A 15,633-nucleotide genomic window follows, 5' to 3' on the forward strand; every position below is an offset into this window, starting at 1 on the left:
TTGAGACAAAAAAGAAATTACGCTGAAACCATGCAGGAACTCATAGTGCATCTTTTTAAAGGCGGAAAAGCCCCCAAAAATATAGGAATACAAAATAAATGAAAGATCCACTGAAAATAGGACATTTCTGTAAACAATCTGTGATATGTAATGTTTTTCCGGCATTAATCTTACACAAAAAACAGTAAATATAATAATAGAGGAATGAAAAATGTTAAACCAAATGTTACACAAAACTAATAATAGTAATAAATACTGCACGTTAACTAATCACATTCTTTTAAATTCCGATTTAATCGTTCAGCCCTACGTGCAACGGTTGAAATGTGGCCACCAGTAGAGACTTGGAAATCCCGTTTCTTGTGATTCTCGCGTGATCTCGCGATTCTAGCTGCCTCGCAATGTTTACGTGATTTTGCAAGATGGAGAAGGAGAGTGAAGTTGTAAATACAGAGCAAAAGGAGGCATCACAACCTTAAAAAATGAAAATATTCTTATTTACATTGAAGCTGGAGTTACATGATTACTAGTTATTTGCGTACTGTAGTTTATTTTGACAGTGTTTTGTCAATTTAATAAAAAAAAAAAAAAGATGATCTAATCCTGTAGGAATAGTCTTTTTTTGGTACTCTAAAATACAAATATGTGTGATTTATTTTATTTTTTTTATATTGCATTGACTGACGTCACCTGTTGACCTTATAACCTGTAGCCTAACACAAGTGTTCAAGTGTTGTCTCATGTGAGGCCGTTTGTTTTTCGTTTTTGTGGAAGTTCCAAATAAAAGAAGAAAATAATCAAATGTGAAGTACGGTATGGTGTTTTTAAACCACTTCTTAATCTAATTTCCAGAACAATTACTGTATCGTGATATATACCATTAGCGTGATATAACATTTACATATACTATGATAGAAGATTTTGGCCATATCGCCCACTCCTATTATATTTTATTCCTTATCTTAACTTTATTACACTAATTAGTGTTTAGATTCTCATTTTGTTGTTACTTGTGTAATCCTTCCTTTTTCTTTCTTATACATCTTCTATTAGCATTGTTGGAGGGAACCTGAGACGACGGCCTCTCTGTAAATGCTATGCACATGATAAATAAAGACCTTAAACCTTGAACTGTATTTATCTGTTAGGCAGTGTTAACCTGTTGCAGCTATTGCCTACCATACACTAGAAGACTTTGAACAGACTCTGAGAAGACTAAAGTCAGTCACCATCTCACATCTAAAGACAATCATCTCATCTTGCAGGGTCACACATTGCAAGACTACAACTAGATTCGCAAAAAAATGAACAATGCAGAGAGCAGAACAGAGCTGCTGTCGGCTGCTGCACTTGTGCGCATTTACGCATTGGTATCATTAGATACGTTACATGTCTCACAGAAAACCAAATTACGGTTGCTGGCGACAACTGATGCTGGTGAGTGGCGGTCTTACATTAAGGGTAGGGATCGACCGATATGGATTTTTTAGTGCCGATACTGATTTTTTTTTCATCTGCCTTAGCCGATGACCGATACGGGCTGCCAATTTTCTTGAGCCGATATTTGGAGCCGATACTGCTTTTGCTCCCTCAATTTACATCATAAAAATGTAAACCCTGCCACACTGGATTTGTTTTCAGAATCTGCTCTGCCATTTCTTTAAAAATAATAAACAGATCAGTGTCACTTCTGCAATCATCTTACATTCATATCACCCAAATTATGTGTGCAGTGTGCATCATATGGATGGGTGCACTGCATATGGTTAACTGTGCAAGGGTAAAAGGCTTTCATCAACATCTACAACACAGCCTTGATGATGCGTTGCTTGCTGACATATTATAAGACCGATATAATCAGGTCATCACAAATTGTCCTTTGTCAACACATAACAATAATTAAGAAAACAATAAACCTGAAAAGTAGCCACTGAAATAAAGTGCTTGATTTGTAATTTAATGTGCCATGGTGCCATGGTGCTGGAAGCCTGCTGGAAGTCTGCCAGGCTTCCAGCACCAGCACTCTGCTAGTGGGGGAGGGGCAGTGCATGGTCTGCACGTGAACTGCAGCGTCTCCAGCAACACAGAGCTGCCTGTGGACACCAGCCGCGTATCGGCCGCTGCCGACGTCATAGAGGCTTGCAGGCAGGATGCATATTAACGTTTTGGTCCACCAGCCAAATGGCTAGTGAATGTTCAAATTTGACCAGCCACTCAATAGATTACCCCTAGTTTTATAGCTGGTGAGTGGAGCAAATCTACCAGCCACTTGCATATTTTACCAGCTGGTAATTGGTGCTAATTTTCAACCCTGCATGCAAGGAAAAACTCAACGTTCCGCACGTAGTAGGAGCTGAAAAATAATGTCATTTATTGTTTGATAAAATGGATTTTATAAAATTGGTATCAAAAGAAAGTATCGCTCAGGAACAGGAATTCAAGTCATGGTATTGGTATCGGTACCTCTATCATTACATTACACGACACTTTTATCCAAAGCGACTTACAATTGCTACATATGTCAGAGGCCGCACGCCTCTGGAGCAACTAGGGGTTAAGTGTCTTGCTCAGGGACACACTGGTTGATATATCGCAGTGGGAATTGAACCCAAATCTCCCACACCAAAGGCATGTGTCGTATCCACTGCGCCATCGCCACCCCTGAAATGTTTGGAACGATACCCAGCCCTGGTCAACACATGTTTTCCAGTCTAATTATTTTCTCTCTCTCTCGCTCTCTCCCTATGTCTGTCTGTACTGCAGTAGTGGAGGTGAAGAGCAGCCTCCCATCGGGCATGCAGAGCCCAGGAGGAACAGCAAGCGAGCAGAGAGGAGGAGGTGGAGAAGGGGGTGAGTGGGGGGTTACTGCACTGTAACTTTTAATCGTGTATTTTATACCTCTCTTCTTCTGTTTTAGCTGTTTTTATTAGGGATCGACCGATACTGGTTTTTCAAGGCCGATACCAATTATTAGTAGGTAATAAAACCGATAACAGATATTTGGAACTAATATGCATTTACGTTATCGTGAACATGAAAATATTTAAGTCAAAGTTAAGATTTTGGAATGTTACAAACTCCATCACCAAACTTTGTTTAAATGCTTTAAGCAATTATTTAATAAATTAGAAACTTTCAACATAATACCCAGTAGAAGAGAGTCAGATAGAGTTGTGGGGGGGGGGCATTAAGTCACAGACACAGAGCTGTAGCCGAGCCAAAGTAGCGAACTTTTTAATTAATTAACTGTATTGGTTGTCAGGAAAATAAAATGGCGATAAAGATAATCTGCCAACTGCTAAAAAAAAGGCCTGATAATCAGCCATGGCCAATAATCCGTTTTATTCCTAGTTTTTTTATTTTTTTAACTGTTTTTTTGCAAACTTTGAATTGCCTTGAATGTTTGCTGAAATGTGCCGTAGAAATAAATAAAGCTGCCTTGCCTTGTCTTTTAAAAGTGGATCAGTAGACTGTTGAAGAGGTTTTATGGGATTCTAAGGATCTTTGTCTGGGTGCAAGAGTTACTTGTAGGGGTACTCCACCAATAAATATCAAAATTCAAAGTAATGAAAATGAAAACGAATATGAAAAACAGACAGATAGATACGGAGGGGGATTAGGGCCACGTGAAAAATGTATTTGAGTTCTGAGTTAAAAGTCAGAATTCGAAGAATAAAGTCAGAATTCTGAGGATAAGGAGTCAGACTTTGTTCTCAGAATTACTTAAAACTCAACTTAAAAATAAAAAAAAAAAAAACATGTCTATGTGCCACTAATCCTCTTCCGTAGTTAGATACTTTTGAAAAAATACACTTACACAATTAGCAGTGTATTCAGGATGAGTAAAGTTGAGCTCCTTGTCCATTGCTGCCTTTCCAGGTGGGGGTCCGGGAGAAGGCCCAGGAGCAGGAGGCGGCCCAGTGGATCTGCGGACAGAGTCCAGGGCGGGCTCTCTGTCGGCGGGCGCGGCGTCGGTGGACACAGCCATGAGGGAGCAGCAGCTCCAGCAGGAACTTGTGCTACTGAAGCAGCAGCAGGAACTCCAGAAACAGCTGCTGTTTGCAGAGTTCCAGAAAAAACACGAAGTGCTCACCAGACAACACGAGGTCCAGCTGCAGGAACACCTGAAGGTAGCTAGCCAGGCGTCGTGTTGTGTTCTTTAACCCCCCCAATGTAGCACAAGTATATTATATTCCACAATTATTATTATTATTATTATTTTTTTTTAAATGTCTCATGATATATTGTCTTTAGAAGCGTATTATTCAAAAGAAAATTGCAGTAATCAATACTATCGAATCCCAATACTTCTAGAATAGCATTGCAAATCGAACCAGCACCCACGTATGGTGAAAGAATCGAATCGGGACAGAGGCACATCGTCCCAGCCATACCTGCTATAGCGATTGCCATCTCAGTTAAACGTGTGTGTGTGTGTTTGTGCGTGTGCATGTGTGTGTGTGTAAGCAACAACAGGAGCTGTTGGCGGCGAAGCGGCAGCAGGAGCTGGAGCAGAAGAGGAAACTGGAGCAGCAGAGACACGAAGAGCAGGAGAAACATCGGCTGGAGCAACAGCTGCTGCTGCTCCGGAACAAGGAGAAAGGCAAAGAGAGTGGGTCATACTGCTGCTACTGCTATGTGCTGTACTGCCAAGTACTGCCGGTTACAAAACCCCCATCTATTATAATTTCCTTTACATAAATAAACACATTTGCAACATAACTTGATGCAGAAAATGCACAAATTGTTGCAAAAAAAAATCACCAGAATGCAGAAAATTAAGTGTTTGACGCTCAAAATTTCAATCTTGCTCAACAGTGGAGATCTCACCCCCCGACCCACAACGCTGAACCAAAAGTTACGCCCTTGTACGCACATGTGACGTGTCCTGATTGCTGTCCTCACTCTTTGATTGTGTTTCGGAAGGTGCAATTGCCAGTACAGAGGTGAAGCTGAAGCTGCAGGAGTTCCTTCTCAATAAGAAAGAGCCGGGCATCGGCGGACTGAACCATTCCTTCTCCCCAAAGTGCTGGTGAGGACTGCAGACACAGATCAGTCACATCACATTTGCTTTTACATGCAGTTTAAAAACCCGATTTTTGAAACACACTGGCCGTTTTTTCGAAATCAACTCCTGCATGCTGCAGACGACTGCATACTGCATACTGCATACTGCATACTGCAGTTCATCAGCAGTATGCAGTATGAAACAGTTAAATCGTTTTATTCTGCAGTATGCTAGGCTAGGCTGAGCCTTTGAACAAGCTCTTAAAGCACTGGGCCAACAAAAAAAAAACTCACACCACCATTGCAAATGAAAAATACTCAACTTATTGAGCTTTGCATTTTATGTTTGTTTACTTTATAAGATGATGAAAATTTAAGAAACTGAAACTTAATTTATAACGTCTTTATTTGTGTGAAATAAGCAAAACAATCCCTAATTATGAACTGAAATATTAAATCTAATGTATATACATGTTATAATTTATTTTCAAGACGGGTATTTCTCTGCTCTGTCAGTCGCTGCTCTCCCTCTCCACTCTCTGCTCCGTGGCCGGTGTGTGTGATTGACAGCCCGGTCAGCGAGCTTGTTACGTTACGCCCGCAATCTCTTGTGGAGCTTTTATAACTCAGACAAACCACAGGTTGCAGTTAATCTTATAATGTATATGTTGTTGTTGTGTTGTGTTATATAAACAAACGATCGGGGAAATAAACGCCTCTTGTCGGCGAGTCTCCTGAGAGCTCCAGCCAGCTCACAGCGGGGTCTGCGAAGGTGGACAGGCCGGGTGGACAGGCTGGGTGGACAGACCGGGCGGCAAGCCAGCGACCCTGGCAGGTAGCCGCCGGCTGTCACGTCAGACTGTGGAGCTTCTCAACTCCGACACCGTTACACCTAACTTTTTGAGCTCTACATAGTTGATTTCTCGTCTAAAAAAAGTATCAGAAGTGAATTCAGTGATGAAATAGCAGACGAACAATGCAAAAAGTTTCCAGTTGTCCGCGGGTTGTTGGGACTGTTTGCGGCGCTTTGCATTGTGGGATACAGTAGGCGAGATAGACTGGTCCGAGGCATACTGGAGATTTTATCTGAATCGGTACGATTTCCAGGTATTTTTGGCATACTGCAGATTTTGCTTTTGTTTGCATACTGCATACTACATTTTGGCCAAATCGGTACGCACTACTAGTATAGTATGCAGTTTCGAAAACGGCCTCTGTCTGAGCTCTTGGCCCGCCTTCCTGAAAAGCCCAGTCTGCTCTGATTGGTCAGCTGGCCAACTCTGTTGTGGTTGGTCAACCAGATTCAAACAAGCCGCTGGGTGGGCTGTGCTTGCTCAGGCAGAACCTATGGGCAGCACATAAAAACCACAAACACAAAAACCAGGCTGGCATTCTCAATCTGTGAGTACGATGATTCTGAAAATGACAATATTCCGAATTTGATACAGGTCATGTTAACAGCATATTCCGGTTGGATATTCAGAATAAGGCCTTATTCCGAATATACCATTTTCCGATTAAGACGTGGGATATTCCGGTATTATTCGGGTTTTAGAGGCATTCTTTGGACTGGCGCATTTGGAATATGCATCACAATCTGTGTTTTTACCGTAGGCTTATAGTCAGCTCTGTGCGTTGCTATGGTTGCTGTACACAAACCAACCACCCGGGTATCAACAGGCTTTTGGATATGCACAAATATCACTACGCAGACCTTTTCAAGAAGCTGGTTGAAGGAATGACACAGGGACGCTGTGTTCGCACGGTCCAACAAGTCCACCACCGCTGGTAAACTTTGAAAAAATCATATTTAGCACGGCTACATGTAAACTGGCAACTTCATTTCACGGAGAAAGAGAGAAAGAAAAGAGTTGAGAGAGAGACAGATCGACTCTGCTTTGTTGTTTGGCAAAGAGTCAGCTGTTCCACAAACTCCCGGGCAGTTCAGTGCTTGTGTGTTTTGGTGTTTTACAACGTTCTCGTGGCAGCGATAGAGGCAGTGACGTTTCCTGTTTCCTGTACGGGATTTCTCACACTGCCTCAAAACACACCGACAAGTCTGATCTCCGGTTACATGACTGGGCCACCGCAGCGTGACGTTGGGTTGTGTTTCTTCAGAAGTTGAATCCGTCTCAACTTGTCGTCGCAGTCCACCGCTGTGTTTTTTTTCCGTGCCCCCCCCCCCCGCCGCAGCCACCGCCGCAGCCTAAACACACTACCCCCCATTCACAATAAATGAAAAGACCTGTGTTTTTGCCGCAGCGTCTTACGGCCGACCCAGGCTGTGTAAATGCACAGTCTTCTGTATTATCAGTTACACAGTAATTGCAGTGAACTGTACTGTGTAAATGGTAAAATGTCTCTCAGTCACAGATCAGAGAGTGTGGTCCCTCCTCATCGCCTGACAGGACTGTGAGGCTTCAACAGTTTTGCAGTCAAGACCTAAACTCAAACAAACAAGCTTTAATACTCACTGAGAGTGTGTAAATGGCTTTCTAAAGCAGGCCCGTATTTATGGATGTGTCCTACACTGCCTTCAGCAAGCAGGACTACTCCTAGGAGAGAGTGGGATGTTGCGGTTTTATGGCACTCAAGAGCTGCAACGTAGAAATAATGATGGCGTGTTGTCGTCATCAATGGTTGTAGTTCTCTTCTCGACAGTTGCGCTTTGAAATATAAGACAGTGGTAAAATTTGAAATGCACCCCTTTTTTATAACTTGAAACTTTCCATTATCTCTTATATAGTACGTACAGTCGATATGCAAGGATATGATGACAGCATTAATTAAAACTCATGTTTCTTAAGAAATAAATGTAGCCTATATGTACTGTAAATAAAAAGAAGGCAATGCGACAGCAGTTTTACCAGCCAGCTAACTCACTTTCTCTCTCTCTGTGTGTGTGTGTGTGTGTGTGTGTGTGTGTGTGTGTGTGTGTTTGTGTGTTTGTGTGTGTGTGTGTGTGTGTGTGTGTGTGTGTGTGTGTGTGCGCGTGTGCGTGCAGGGGAGCCCAGCACATCTCCCTGGAGCAGGGCTCTCCTCCGCAGAGTAACACTCCAGGAACTCCTCCCTCCTACAAACTGCCCCCACTGCTGGGAAACTACGAGGGCAAAGACGACTTCCCGCTCCGCAAGACAGGTAGGAGAGACACATACAGACAAAGGGAGGATATGTGTGTGTGTGTGTGTGTGTGTGTGTGTGTGCATGCGTTTTTTTTTTGTTTTGTTTTTTGATTTGTCACTTGCCATGTAAAAATAGGTTGACAAAGAAATTTCGTGGAGGTGGAGTGTGGTGCTAGGTGTGTATGTGTGAGTCTGAGTAACCGGGGAAGAGGTAGCATGCACGCAAACACATTCCTTTAAAGCCCTTGCCAAACCAGTTTGCACAATGCTAATTAAGCCTATCACAGTGAGGGAAAGCTCTCTGTATTTCTCAGTATTCTGAACTCCAGCTAATTGGTTAACTAAGCCCTATCCCAGTAAATGCAACAGGTGGCACATTGCAATAGTAACAGTGGCAGATTTACTATTAAAAATGCAATGTCATTTCAGAATCAGGAAGTGCATTTCCATTTATTTTCCATGTTCCATGTTTATTTTTACATGTTTTTAGAACATTTTCTTTTTCCACTGTAAATTTGGAAATAGTGTGCCACCAACTGGTTATCTGGATTTGTCCAACTCCTAATATTCACGTTACAGTAGTGGATTAATTTGCTGCTGACGTCGAGTGGAGCAGTCTAGAAGGAACTCAGTCCTCCAAGTCAGGAGTTAAGCTGAGGGAGTCAACGAGTTGTAGGAAAGGGTTCCGTGTCTCTGTGTGACAAGGGCAGGGAGTATGGAACGTAGATACACAAACAGTCATAAGAAAAGCTTGAGGTAACGTTAGTACAGCCACGAATCTTGGAGTATTCTTACCAGGTCCGTACACACAGGGGGCTTAGTGTGCTCTGGCAGGTCAGGCGCTAACGGTGTATATTTTAAATGTATACCATATACAATAATAGATCCAAACTTGGCGTCTGTGTATCCATACGGTATTGCTACGGACAGTATCGCGATACCATATCAGTGGCACCAGATTTCGGTAGCCAGGGTTGGCAGGAAGAAGATTTTTACAAGTAAATGTTCCAATCAATGATCCAGGCAGCACATTCTCGTCTCCCTCCTTCATTTTACAGTCGAATGGTGGCTAGAACGGCTCCGGGTCAAACGTCAATATGGAATGGATTAATCTGCGTTATTTCGTTCTTTTGACAGGCCTAATTTCTAGTCTTTTGGTTGAAATGACAACTGTCACTGGCAGACTTTATCAGCTGTAGCTAGCTAGCATATTAAGCTTCTGGTAGCTTCATGAGTTGGTTTAAAATGTTGTCTCCGGCTGACTTTTTAATCTTTCTGGCTGACACCCCCGCAAAAGGGTCTTAAATATACACTTGATGGCTGCATACGTGATGTTGTGCTAAAAGACTGAGGCTCTTCAGCTGCACTTATGCAAATCAGATGAACTGCGGTTTGGCTTCTTTTTGGCTATAGTTCTGTAGTCTTACCAATTTCCTCTGAAATGAAGAATTGTGGTGTCATGCCTATTAAATATCCTCCCATGTGCCCTGGGATACTGTGTTTACGCCCCTGCAGCCTTTCACATGATAACTAATATGTATGGATCTATACCATAAAACATTTAAAGGATTTGTGCAACATCCCTTCATGCTCACGTTCAAGTCTCGCTCAGTCAGATATGTCATTGTCATGTCATTTTGCTGCCCCGATCCCACGTAGTCAAAGGGTAAGCTATGACAAAACAGCCAGGTTTTCCTGGATTCAGGACTGCTCGATACTGTTAAGGCAGTTTGAACCAATATAACCTGGATGCTCTTCCTCCTCCTCCTCCTCCTTGTTGTCACCTTGACAATACATAAAAACTACTACATTGTCATGAAATGTTTTTTTTTTTTTTTTTTTAATATCTTCCAAACAGACTGTACTATGATAGGACACAGTATGGTTGTTGATCCAAGCTGAGCCATTTTCATTCCTCCTCTCTCCCTAAACTGCAGTCTCAGAGCCCAACCTGAAGGTGCGTTCACGGCTGAAGCAGAAGGTGGCAGAGAGGCGGAGCTCTCCGCTCCTTCGCAGGAAGGATGGGACCGTTATCAGCACCTTTAAGAAGAGAGCCATAGAGATATCAGGTGAGTACGCACACACACACACACACACACACACACACACACACACACACACACACACACACACACACACACACGTACACGTACATACTTGCATGAAAATGTTTTTCATTCTAAAAGAAATAGAAAGAAAATAGACAGAAAAACTAGTAGTAATAGTGTGTTCAGTGTGTGTGATGTGTAAACTCACTCTATATAAATCATTCTAATAATACATGAGACATGAATACACCTGAAGATTAATTTCCCTCTCTCTTTTTCTGTGTGTGTCTGTGTCTCTCGACCAGTCTCCTCTCTCTGTAGTAGCGCTCCAGGTTCAGGTCCCAGCAGCCCCAACAGTTCCAACTCGGCAATCTCCAATGGCAACACAGGGTCGGTCCCCAACATACAGACTGAGGTACAAACGCACACACACAAACCATTCTTTTTTTAAGTCTTCACCACATATATTATGTAAGACAGCACAGACGTGGATGTAAACTGCCATTTGACTGGTTGGCGGAGGAATACAACCCTGTGGCCCTGAGGTTATTCTAGTTTTTAAGATTGTAAAGCAGAATAAAAAAATGTAACACCCAGACTTCTTGCACGTGTATGGACATTTAAAGGCCCAAGAAAAATGGCTAAACCACCGGTGGAATTTGTTGAAAGATGATGAGGACCTCTGTCTCAGTTTACTAATTATTTTTGGCCATACATTTGACATCCTTAAATATATATCATGTAGAATTTATTTATTAGAAGGATTTTTTTTCGAGGGGGTCTTTAAGAAAATTATACAGAAAATACAAAACACAAAATACATTCACACATACACACAACACTCCCAAGCCTGAGTACTCCAACACCGACTGATTCCCCCCATTAAAATACAAAAACAAAAAATAATAATAATAATAAAATGAAAATATATACAAGTAAATACACAATAAGTTTGCATACAACCCAATTTTGCTACTATTTACAGTATATGCACAAACAGGTGCCAACACATTAAGGAGGAGAAAAGTAAGACATTAAGAGAAAAAAAATAAAAAATCAACAATAATCATGTGTCATGACAAATTAGAAGCAAGAGCAGGTTGATTGTAGATAATTAAAGACAGATGCCTTAAAGAAATCAAATGAAGTAATAGATCTAAGTGTGCCGGGCAAGGTGTTCCAATCAGATGGCGCTTTACAGGCACGTCGCCCAATTTCTTTGGAGATTCTGGGAACGAAGAAAAAGAAGTACTCAGTATGTCTCAGACTGTATGCTGATCTACATGGGAATTTCCGCATTGAAATGTCTAAAAATTACTCAGTCTCGCAATGCCAGACCTTCCTGCACAGCGGTGCGGAGGAGGGTCTGGCTAGTCCACACAGCATTCTGGGATGGGAGAAAAACGTGCTGTGGTTTATTGGTCTGTCATTTCTTTAAACCAATCACAATCGTCTTGGAGCCACGGTGCCGCTGCTAAATAGCCTTGGGAAGGAACTTGTTTTGGTGGAACATGTGTACGTTCAAAAGTTGTTTGTAGTCGTGCAACAGAAAACTCAGATTGGACAGATAGTCTAGCTAGCCGAAGAGCAGCTAACCCTAGTTGTTGGGATTTTAACCCTGTGAATGCTGGATAATGTGCATTGGCCGCTTCAGACCTCCTATCAGAGAGCATGAGTCACCAGGTGGAGTTCAACTTTTTACTTGGTAGTAAGATGGTGCATTACAGGCAGTCACAAACTGTACATTGGTGGATAAAGTTAATGAAATAAACCCAAGAAAGGTACATTAATGTCACAGCTCTTATAACTACTATTATCTGTTAAAGGCCCTGAACACCACACAGGTGTTTTCATTTATCTAGCTGATTAGACCTCTTCCCAGGACTGTGTGGGTGTGTATAGACTGATTGATTGACATTTCCCTAAACCTCTTGTTAGCTTTGTTGTTCCTCTTAGGGTGGGAAAATGACACCTTTATCATTGTTATTGGTCGAAAAGACTTGTGACCTAATACATTCCCATCTGCGCTCCGACCCACCTTCAATCTGAGCAGAGGTCCAGTCAGCCAAAATGACTTAAATCACCTGCATGGGTGTTCAGAGGCTTTAACAAACAGAAGGTTATTAATCACTAATTAACAAATACTGAAATAAAATGGAACTAACCTAGCCGTAGCTAACGTAGCCGTAACCAACTTAGCCGTAAGTAACGTAGCCGTAACCAACTTAGCCGTAACCAACTTAGCCGTAACCAACTTAGCCGTAACTAACGTAGCCGTAACTAAACACACTAAACAACCTGCACAGTCGTAGCATGAGAAATTCACAAATATAGTCCTCATAAATCCACCGGGTTTAAGATGCCAACACAAAGAAAGAGGAAGGTAAGGGACATCTGGCCGAAATGAAAGACATCCGGTGGAATTTCCGGCAGCACCGGAGCAATCCCGGAAGTGGAACGGCGTGGATGTAGACTTAAAATGGCTAGACCTACGTATGTTATATATTTTGTTGAGTTGTGTACTTAAATGAATCACACGTGTTTCCAGCAATGTTCAAATCCAGAGAAATTTGTCATTTTAATCCAAGTGTCATTTGGTTGCAGCCTCTCGATGGTGCAATATCCCCTTTGCGCATGCTTCAAGCGTTGTGGTCTGTCATAAATTGACTTTTATCCACATTTTTACGAAATACTTTTTTAGATCTTCGCCGTTTCTTTTTTATTGGACGTCTGGATCTTGAGTTATCAGAGATACAACTGAGCAGAATGTGGCAGCTCTCTGCCGACGAGCACTGAATCCTTCTGGGAGAAGCTGACTGCAATGACAGCATTATGCACTAGTCTTTTGTTATTGTTTTGATTGAGAGACCCTTAAAGGCAGAAAATGATGTATTGTACCTTTAAATCAGCTTAGAATCGACTGAAGATCATGTGTTTGCTTGGTTTTGCAGGAAAATATATCTGCATGATGTCAGTGTAGCTATGATAAGGAATGTTATATGTTTTTATGAACAGATCCCAGTAGAATCATACTTAATGCAAAGTAAATAGGGCCTAAAATGGAACCTTGGTGTACACCACAAGAGACAGTAGCAGAAAAGAAAAATGATCAATCATAACTGAAACAAACTGAAACTGGTCTAGGTTGAATGGTGGCATGCTTGAAGGAGGATGGGGCATGACTCACTTTGGAAGTCTTTATTATGGGCCTAACTGTAATCAAACCAATCCAATACTTCCTTAAGAACGCAATGTGGAATTACAGTATATCCGGTAAGCAAGTAGTGGGTGTCAAAGCCAACAAGACTCATGTTGAATTTAAGTGCTGCACAGAAACATCATTTCTGAGAAATGGTCTTCCTACTTGTATTTTAACAGGGATAATGAGGCTTGTAAATGCCGGCTCACAAGCATCATCATTAATCCCAATATGTGCAGGTTAGCTTTTATATGAGGATTGAAATGTGGAGTGTAAACATGAAGTGGGATGCAACGGCTAGACGACTTTGATTATTAGCAGATGTGTTTGAGAGGGATATGAGCTAATGTTTTATTATGTATTGAAGCAGCCAATCCAATGAATCCAGCTCTCGAAAGAGGATTCAGAGAGCCAAATGACTTAATTAAGAAAGATGTTAGTCAGTGCTTACTGTAGATATTAAAAAACAAAGTTTACCATAGCAACTTGAATGAATCTACAGTCGCCGCTAGGATTCCACAGAGCAATACACAACTAACCAGTCTGCCTATGTGTCTGTCTGTCTGTCTGTCTGTCTGTCTGTCTGCAGCTGAGATCTCTTCATCAGACGCTGGGGGCTGATGGGACATTAAGTCCTCTGAATCTCTACACCTCGCCCTCCTTGCCGAATATCTCCTTGGGGCTCCCTGCCAACACACACATCACGGTGGGTCGACACACACACACACACACACACACACACACACACACACACACACACACACACACACACACACACACACACACACACACACACTCACCTACACCAGGGGTCTGCAACCTCTGCAAGTTTATAGTATTTTACCCTGAAGTACACAGGCCAGGCTTCACATTTCACGGCTGGATTGATCCCTTTTACTAGTTGATTTTATCAACACACTAATGGTTGTGTGGTGGTTACCTAGACTTGTCTGTGTGGTAACTTTGGTAATGCACCCCCCCCCCCCTTTACAGCCCTCCCAGGCACTGTCTAACCAGCAAGAGGCTGAGCGGCAAGCCATCCAATCACTGCGAGGGGGCGGCGCTCTAACAGGGAAGTTTCTCTCCACATCGTCCCTACCTGCAGGTAAGCTTTACCATAGCTCCTCATTTAAGTTTTTTTGCTTTAATTATTATATTATTATTAATTTGCACTGACCCATACTTAAGTTAACTGAATTGAATTAATAATTTTTTGCAGGGGTGGGCCATGAGGTAGAGACACCACCACCCACCTCTCATTCTGCCCATTCCTCGTTGTTGCAACATGTACTACTGCTGGAGCAGGCCAGACAACAGACTGCAATGCTAGCTGGTACACACACACACACACACACACACACACACACACACACACACACACACACACACACACACACACACACACAGAGACAGACAGACAGACACACAGACATACAGACACAACGTTGAAGAACGTTACATCCCAGACCCATTTCTCTTTCTGCTATGACCCTCCACCCACTTAGTCCCCATGTACAGCCAGTCGCCGCTGGTTACGGCAGAGAGAGGCGTGCCCAGTGGCATGCGGGCCGTTAACAAGTTGCCTCGCCATCGGCCGCTGGCTCGGACCCAGAGTGCACCTCTGCCCCAGTCCCCCCAGGCACTGCAGCAGCTGGTGGTCCAGCAGCAACACCAGCACTTCCTGGAGAAACACTACAAGGTACAGTACATGTTCATAGGGCTGCTTGGTTATGGAAAACAAAAATCATAATCACAGATGTTTTGGTCGACACGATTGCTCCTTGACTTTTTGGAAAGTTGTTGCATTTATAGAACCAGTGCCACAAATAAACAGTGAAAACACCTTTGAACTGTGAAGTTTCCCCCTTAAAACTTTTATAGTTTTTGACCTCCCCTTCGGAACACGAGACAAAATAAGCAAAATGCTTATTGCAAAATGTAATGTGCAAAATAATGGCTTTTCTTGTTTACATTGTTTCTGTGATTGTTAGGAGCCGAAATCGCGATCAAGATTTTATTAATTGCACAGCCTATATGTTCACACACACACACACACACACTAACATCTCCTTGTGTGTGCAGATGCTATCCAAGGGGACCGAGCTTCCCAGGCCGCCGCCCACCCACCCGGAGGAGACAGAGGAGGAGCTGACAGAGACCAATGACATGCAGGAGGACGACGAAGGGGCGAGCCTTCACAGGTGTGGAGAGAAATACACTGCATTGTTTGCTTTTCTTTTTTTTTTAAGATTATTTT

General features: G+C 42.5%; 1 protein-coding gene across 4 annotated transcripts in view; it reads left to right on the forward strand.

Annotated features, from left to right (window-relative positions):
• hdac5 (histone deacetylase 5) overlaps positions 1-15,633 on the forward strand; it is a 72,752-nt gene that overhangs the window by 37,606 nt on the left and 19,513 nt on the right. For 3 of the 4 annotated variants that reach the window (XM_078269264.1, XM_078269266.1, XM_078269267.1), the window contains 12 exons: positions 2,764-2,850; positions 3,880-4,130; positions 4,453-4,612; positions 4,927-5,032; positions 8,012-8,145; positions 10,067-10,198; positions 10,483-10,592; positions 13,966-14,082; positions 14,370-14,481; positions 14,596-14,709; positions 14,882-15,075; positions 15,459-15,577. In XM_078269264.1, the coding sequence (XP_078125390.1) occupies positions 2,764-2,850; positions 3,880-4,130; positions 4,453-4,612; positions 4,927-5,032; positions 8,012-8,145; positions 10,067-10,198; positions 10,483-10,592; positions 13,966-14,082; positions 14,370-14,481; positions 14,596-14,709; positions 14,882-15,075; positions 15,459-15,577 (1,636 nt within the window). The remainder of the gene's footprint in view (positions 1-2,763; positions 2,851-3,879; positions 4,131-4,452; positions 4,613-4,926; positions 5,033-8,011; positions 8,146-10,066; positions 10,199-10,482; positions 10,593-13,965; positions 14,083-14,369; positions 14,482-14,595; positions 14,710-14,881; positions 15,076-15,458; positions 15,578-15,633) is intronic. The other variant, XM_078269265.1, reaches the window with a different exon arrangement.

The sequence above is a fragment of the Sander vitreus genome, chromosome 15, assembly GCF_031162955.1.
Source record: "Sander vitreus isolate 19-12246 chromosome 15, sanVit1, whole genome shotgun sequence".
Classification (NCBI taxonomy): Eukaryota; Metazoa; Chordata; class Actinopteri; order Perciformes; family Percidae; genus Sander; species Sander vitreus.